The 7,964-nt window shown below is 36.0% G+C and overlaps 1 protein-coding gene across 1 annotated transcript; it reads right to left on the reverse strand.

The window, feature by feature from the left end:
• Nucleotides 1-4,861: 4,861 nt before the first annotated feature.
• Nucleotides 4,862-5,513, reverse strand: LOC128554291 (uncharacterized). The gene has a single exon (XM_053535548.1). The coding sequence runs from the start codon at nucleotides 5,500-5,502 to the stop codon at nucleotides 4,909-4,911; it is 594 nt and encodes a 197-aa protein (XP_053391523.1). The 5' UTR covers nucleotides 5,503-5,513; the 3' UTR covers nucleotides 4,862-4,908.
• Nucleotides 5,514-7,964: the final 2,451 nt, after the last annotated feature.

Raw genomic sequence — 7,964 nt, forward strand, 5'->3', positions numbered from 1 at the left:
GAGTGATATAGGGCCATCGCGACCCTCTTGTTTAATGGATGTTATAATTTCGTAATATACCGGTAGTTGCCCATCAGGACGTTACATAATAGAAGTTACATAGCATCCAAGTGGCACACTGAGCAAGAATTATTCAAAGATCCTTCACTTCCAGATGTTGATATTGGTTAGAGCAGCTAGCAGTAAGGCATCTGTAACATGGTCTAGATCACAAAGACAGATACTGGGGGTATTTAGAAATGAGGAAATCGTTGCAGTCTTAAGAACAAAGTAAGATTCTGTATGCATTTCAGATCACGCTTTAGCATTATGCTATGAAGCCAATTGTTAATCAGAGAGAATGAATAATGCACTTAAGGAGGCTGTTAAAAGGGAAAAGATGGTACTTTTATATAGCAATGCTTATCATATGTCACTATCCTTGGTCTCTTTTAAAACTTGATTGAATAAAACTCATCGTCCTTTCCCCGCAAAATCCCTGTATAATGTATTTTGTTCGACCAATAACTCGCACAGATTTCATCTGAAAAACAAAGCAGTCTGAAAGACAGCTATGTCCGCCGCCTCTGTTATGGATAGTGAACGGGTTGATGGTATTGGGTGGAAGCATTGATGTTGTTAAGTATATTTTATAGTCCATGTATGACGACATCAATGAATTTGCACATCATCTTGATGAGGTGACCATTTGACCAACGTTTCATGAAAATCCTTCGTCGGGTTTAGGAGATACAAAGCGGACACAAAATGGAAGGCTCAAACCTTTGACCTTGAGTTGTGACCTTGACCTTGAGTCGATATGGCTGACTTATGAGTTCTGCACATTGTCTTGATCAGCATGATGAGGTGATCATTTGACCAAAGTTTCATGAAAATCCTTCATGGGGTTTAGGAGATACAAAGCGGACACAAAATGGAAGGCTCAAACCTTTGACCTCGAGTTGTGACCTTGACCTTAAAGCCGACATGGCTGACTCATAAGTGCTGCACATCGTCTTGATGAGGTGATCATTTTTAATCAAAGTTTCATGAAAATCCTTCAAGTTATATGGAGGGGACACAATTGTTACGATGAACAGAGAACATTTCTATAACCCCCACCACTTGTGACATGGAATTAAAAAACTACATAAAACAGGATACTTTTCAATACAGAGTTATTGTTTCAGCACAGGGCTGTTCCTGTTAACCATTAATCATTATACCAAGTCTGATTAAATTTCCTACAGTAACTGGTTACTTTGACTCCAATGACTGGGACTTTACACAATTATTGATGGCATGCACACAAGAACCATTACTACATGTATTTTTATAAGAAGTCTTTTGATAATTATGTCTCTAAATATGGTGAAATTCTATATCTTTGTATGGGTCGTAGGACAAGCTGGGCAAGTTGGACAACTAATTTTTCAACCCCTGCAATGGGATCTCTATCAAGTTCAGATTAGTAGATTAGTTAAGGTTTAGAGTTCCAATGAATTATTATCTGCCATGTTTACGTCTGTTCATTGTTTACACTCCCACATCTTCATACCAGGAAGAATCCTTATTCAGAATGTAGGTCTTTATGAACCTGACCTTGAGTTAAATGCAATTATTTTTACTTGGGTAAGAGTTTTGCTTTTATTGATTAGTTATGTTTGCATACAATTTCCTATTTACTCCTGACGATTTCTGTTTCCCTCTTCCCCAAATCTAATTTGTATCACATACATTGTACTGCTTAACATTCATTTTATTTCTCCCAACACATGTCCTTGTACTATGACCAGAAATTGTATTTCCATTTTTATCTTACCATTTAAAAGAAGTGGTATTGGGAGACGGGGTCTTTTTATGCAAAAGTAGTCTCTAGTTTTCATAGCTTTTTTTAAACATTTTATTGAATACAGTAACATTAAATGAAGGGAATCATTGTTTAGTGATAAAATAATCTCTGTAGATGAAAATGTTGGGCACTGAAAAGTTCAAGAACTGTAACTCCTGGAATAATAACTATGTTACCTCTTTAATTGTAGATAATTATTTACAATTTTGAATATTTAAAAAGTATTTAAGAAGTTTTCGCTCCAAAACATAGGTTAACAATAAGTATAATGCAAAGTCTCGCATAGAAGGCAGCAGGACTTTTTGTAAACAAGAGGGCCATGAAGGCCCTGTATCGCTCACCTGACCTATTGACCTAAAGACCATCAAGATTAACATTCTGACCAAGTTTCATTAAGATATGGTATAAATGTGGCCTCTAAAGTGTAAACTAGCGTTTCTTTTAATTTGACCTAGTGACCTATTTTTTGACCCGACATGACCCAGATTCAAACTGGACCTTGAAATCATCAAGATTACCATTCTGACCATGTTTCATGAAGATACAGTCATAAATGTGGCCTCTACAGTGTTAACAAGCTTTTCCTTCAATTTGCCCAAGTGACCTCAGATTTGAATTTGACATATAGATCATCAAGATTAACATTCTGACCTAGTTTCATTAAGATATTGTCATAAATGTGGCCTCTACAGTGTAAATTAGCTTTTCCTTTGATTTGACCTGGTGACCTAGTTTTTGACCCCAGATGACCCAATATCAAACTTATTCAAGACTTTATTGAGGGTAACATTCTGACCAAGTTTCATTAAGATTGGGCCACAATTGTGACCTCTAGAGTGTTAACAAGCTTTTCCTTTGATTTGACCTGGTGACCTAGTTTTTGACCCCAGATGACCAAATATCGAACTCCTCCAAGATTTTACTGAGGGTAACATTCTGACCAAGTTTCATTAAGATTGGGCCAAAAATGTATCCCCTAGAGTGTTAAAAAGCTTTTCCTTTGATTTGACCTGGTGACGTAGTTTTTGACCCCAGATGACCCAATATCGAACTCGTCCAAGATTTTATTGAGGGTAACATTCTGACCAAGTTTCATTAAGATTGGGCCTCAATTGTGACCTCTAGAGTGTTAACAAGCTTTTCCTTTGATTTGACCTGGTGACCTAGTCTTTGACCCCAGATGACCCAATATCAAATTCATCCAAAATTTCATTGAGGGTAACATTCTGACCAAGTTTCATTAAGATTGGCTCAAATTTGTGACCTCTAGAGTGTTAACAGTCAAATTGTTGATGACGACGATGATGGAGGACTGACGACTGACGACGGACACAGGGCGATCACAAAGCTCACCTTTGAGCACTTCGTGCTCAGGTGAGCTAAAAAGCAAGACTAGCTCCATGTGGTAATGTCAGAACTTTTCAGCTTGAGAGGTTGTTCTTTTTTGTCATTTTAAGAAGCCAAACAACCAAATGAACAGTGATGTTTTATTAATTGTTTGCAAATGTATTTTCTCAAATGAAGATGTCGTATATATAAGATTCAAAGTCTGACTGGTCAAACACTTAAACGAAGATTAAAGAAGCAAATTCAGTGAATGTATATCCTCTGCCAAATAAGTTGTTTTGTGAATGAGGGGACTATATTTTGAAAGAAGTTTGTCCCGTGTCTTTGGAACATGGTGGGGGTAAGAGTGAGGTTGGGTGCGCACCATAAACTGGTTTAAGCTCCCCAGTGGTGTTTTTGCCACTGACCTTTCCAAGGCGGTGCCCCACTGTGTTCCTTTGTTTGTTCGTTTTGTCCTAATGTGTTGGCTTTGTGTGTGTGTGTGTTTGTGGTGTGCGCGTCTGCGTGCTGTGGGTTTCGTTTTGGGGAGGCTGCGTTTTTGGTACGTGGCATTCCCTGTTTGATATTTGTCTTTGTTTTTTAATATCCTGATATACACAAGTTATGTACAAAAAGACAGTGCAATGATTTGTTGGTTCCTATTTTTTTCAAAATCAAGGGGAAACTCTCTGCCCTATGGTGATCTATATGTGTATTAAGTTTCATGAAGAGCCATCAATTGCGTTACTTTGGTTTTGTCGCAATTAATTAATTTTAAAACAATTAAATGGCAATAACTCTGCAGTAACTGAAGGGATAGTAATATATATTTGTGTTCAATGTCATGAAGATCCATCACTGGATTACTTTGTTATGTTAATGGATTGTAAAATAATTAAAGGGCAATAACTCCAGTTAATGAAGCGATCCTGACGAAATTGAGTGTCCACCACCGCCCTATAGTGATCAATATTTGTGTAATGTTTCATGAAGATTATAGCTTAAATACATATTGAATCATAAGTATTTTCAATTTCGTATGGACGCATGGAGGCACAAAAAGCCAGACAGACATCTCCAAAAAATATCCCTCCACCTTCAGTGGGGGATAACATATTGACACTAGACAGTTTAACCCATCATCATAAGGAAAACACTGTACATTTGTATATGTAATGTAAACAACCTATCCAGTAAGGACAATTAAGCATAACTGTTTCCAAATATCATACCATTACAACATGTATTAAAAGACATCACAATGCTGTGTTTTGGAGAGATCAAACTCATTTGTAATACTTACATCTGTGACAAATTTATTTTTAGTAACAAGTTTACTATCTACTTTCCATTTTGTGATATCCTTAATGTTACATAATCTAATATCTGCATGCAAGTACAATATACATAACATTATTTGAAACAGTTCTTTCTTCATAAATCTAAATCTGCAAAGTTATGCAGATAGCATGAAGCACAAAATTACATTGTTCACATACGAATAATACATGCTATAATGCACATTTACATATCCAAAAAAAGACAAATTTCAAAATGAAAATGCACATAAATTTGATAGAACAACCCATTATCATTTTTTCATTTTTTCAGCATTAATTTTCCTGTATAAATTTGTTATAAAGTTATTGGATACCTAGAAATACAAACTATTTAAAGTAAATATGTCTGCATCACAGTCACAGTACTATGCTTGTTGCAGTTTTATTTGAACAACTTCTGTCGACATTTTTTCAGGCCCAGTTTATATCATACATTGCCACAAAGTCACAAGAACTTCCACTTCCAACAAACATGGTGTTCTCACCAAGCGCTACAGACCATGGACACTTCATCACATCTTTTTCTGCGATGATCACTCTACTGGTCACAAAGTCTGGTGAAAGCAGATGTATAGTGTTGTTCCCACTACTGCAGACTATTACAGACCCATCTTCTGTAGTATCCAGTCCACAAGGTCGAACCAGGCTCTGATTCCTGTATACCCCAGTGATTTCCCCCTCCCAGTTTAAACGTGTTACAGCATTGTAGTGATAATCAGATACAAAAATATGACAGTCATCTTTACTTATTGTAACCATTGGGCATCCAAAGAGTTTCTCACCATGTGAATTCTTTTCAATAGTTCTGAAAATGTGACCTTTCTCGTTAATGATCTGAACTTTTCCAGGCCACTCGAAGGTTACAACTAATTTACCATCACTATAAGCTAAATCTTTACATTTACCATCAACCTTTAAACATGGTCGTACTTCAGTTAGACGGTCAGCTATTGATAGGAACACAATTCTTCTCTCCTCTGGGATGGTAACAGCAAGCTGTTTCATTGGCAGTTTGACTAAGCTATGAGGTCTTGAAGAAAATTGTTTACAAAAAGAAATTTTCTTCCGATTTGTCAACAGTTTTCACATTACAGTTCATGGGATCGACTACTGCAATAGCATCTGGGGCAACAATCGCAATTCCAGTGACATTGCACACTGTTTTGTCAGCTGTCAAACGCACATTTCTATTTCCGGAAGACGTCACAGTCAGGTTTTCATAATCTTTGGTATGGTGTTTGCTTATTCTTGTTTTTGTCATGCTTTCCGATTCTGAAATGGTTTCCGGTTTATAAAGGAGCTGACCCATTCTTTTGTCAGATATTCCCATTGATGTAATTGCCAGGTTTGGTTCAAAAGCAAAATATTTGACAGTATTGTCTTGCATCTGATCAATGGTTGAAGTGTATTCTCTCACCAACCTTTCTTCTGCTTTAGCTTTTATGAAGAGAACATTCTTTCTGTTTGCTTTTTCTAATGTTGTGAGTCTATCTAGAAGATTTACTATGTCAGATTCCAGTTTATCGGAAGCTGTAGCTAGTGAGTCAGTTCTGATACTCTCTTCAGCAAACACATCATCTACGTGTTGCTGAAGATCTGCCTCCAAATTATCAAACATGTCATTAATTTCATTTCTGAACTTTTGAATTGCCTCTTCCACTTTTGTTTTGTTGCTCTGTATTTTCTCCATGTTCATTTTTGATTGCGCCGATATCTTCTGACAAGTTTCTTAAAGTTCCTTGAGCAAACATAGAAGTTTCTGGTAATCAAGACTTTTTTCAAAGTTTTTGGAAAGATCAGGTATATAGTCTGCCTTGCAGTTCCTGTGTTCAATTGTTATACATGCACTGCAGCCAATTAAGGATATTGTGATCATGGCAGAAATACTCATTTTTCATTACCTTGACGTTGTTGACATTGGTCTGTCAGATCATAGGAAGATTGGTGTGTACCACGACTCGGCAGTTTTAGTATTTTTGTTTCATCTAACAGTATGTGGTGTTTACAAGGCGCTGTGATTTTTGTAACAGTCCTGGCAGAGATATTCGGAACAGTCCTGACAATATCCATGTGCTGGTACTCGTGGATCTTCCCTGTCACACGGCTGGCAATAAAGCTCTGGGTCATCCTCAGAACTATATTGTAATGTTACTGAAATATTTGGTTTCTGTTTTTGTTCCTTAGAATCCACACTAAGATTACTATCACATGGTTGAAAGTTATGGTCAGTATCCTCCTCTGAACCATGTTGTAATGTCGCCGAAAAACCGGGTCTCTGTTTTCCTTCAGATGCATCCATATTTTGTACAATAGTACAGGTATTCTAACAAGTCATGATTTATAAATTAAACTCTTTCTCCAAAATATTAGTCTTCTAAAGCTTCGTCTGGCGGAGGACAAACTTTGCTGTACAAATGCAAACAAGTTATTTAACAGGGTAATTTAAATTTGTATAGTGTTAAATACAAATATGTCTAGGGTGAAACAGAATCACCAAAGTGGTTTTTTACATTTTTGTATTTGAAAGTCTTCTCCAATAACATATAAAATAATGTTGAACCAGATACTCCACAGTTTTAATCACTTTAGTCAAGATCAGCCTACCCAGAAGTTACATGCTGTCTTCCCAAAGAGTTGCCATTAAATTTTCCAAGACTGACATGAGTTGTAACGTTATTAGATAAGAAGGCATTATCAACTGTGAAGATAAGAAAATTCTATCTTGCAGACTGAAGCTGATCAGATTAATACTGGTCATTAGTCTGCTGTCAGACTATATTCTACTATATTTTCTTTCCTTTATTTTTGAAACCAAGAGGAAATCATTGCCCAAAAGACTCTCACCTGAACCTGACCATTTGACCTCAATTAAACATCAAGACACACTGTTGTCATGAAATGCATCAATAATTCTGTTTAGTATTAAAGTAACATACATACTGAATTGTGACTGATATAATCTTTGAAAGAAAGAGGCAGTCAAGTGGAACCATTTGCATTAACTTTAAAAGAACCTGCTGATCAATAAGTAATTACAATGCATTTAGGACATACATGACAGAAAAAGAGTTATGATATAAGTTCCGTGCGTCTACATGCATTTAACCACATCTGAGTTAACAGAGATTATGTATTTGAAATATTTTTCTTTTACAAACCTTGTTACAATTTTCCAGTCAACAGATTTAAGAATGTTTAAACCATTGTTTCCTATATACATATAATATAGTGTTTTACATATAATAGTGTTTACATTGACCTCTGACCTATTGACCTAGATCTTGTGTGTTTCTTGTCATATTATGATGGTGAACATGGTTGTGTTGTTATTTTATTTATTATTTGAAATTTCATATAACTGATTCAGAGAAAGGCTTACAAAAGGGAAATCAATCCTCTACAATATTTTAATTTTTGCATGTTTCTGTTGGGTTAAGCGTCACGCTGACATAATTAAGGTTCATATA

Source organism: Mercenaria mercenaria, unplaced genomic scaffold (genome assembly GCF_021730395.1).
Source record: "Mercenaria mercenaria strain notata unplaced genomic scaffold, MADL_Memer_1 contig_4909, whole genome shotgun sequence".
NCBI classification, from domain to species: Eukaryota; Metazoa; Mollusca; class Bivalvia; order Venerida; family Veneridae; genus Mercenaria; species Mercenaria mercenaria.

Bases quoted from the DNA above. Each gene is read 5' to 3' on its own strand.
- LOC128554291 (XM_053535548.1), bottom strand. From the start codon at position 5,502: ATGAAACAGCTTGCTGTTACCATCCCAGAGGAGAGAAGAATTGTGTTC.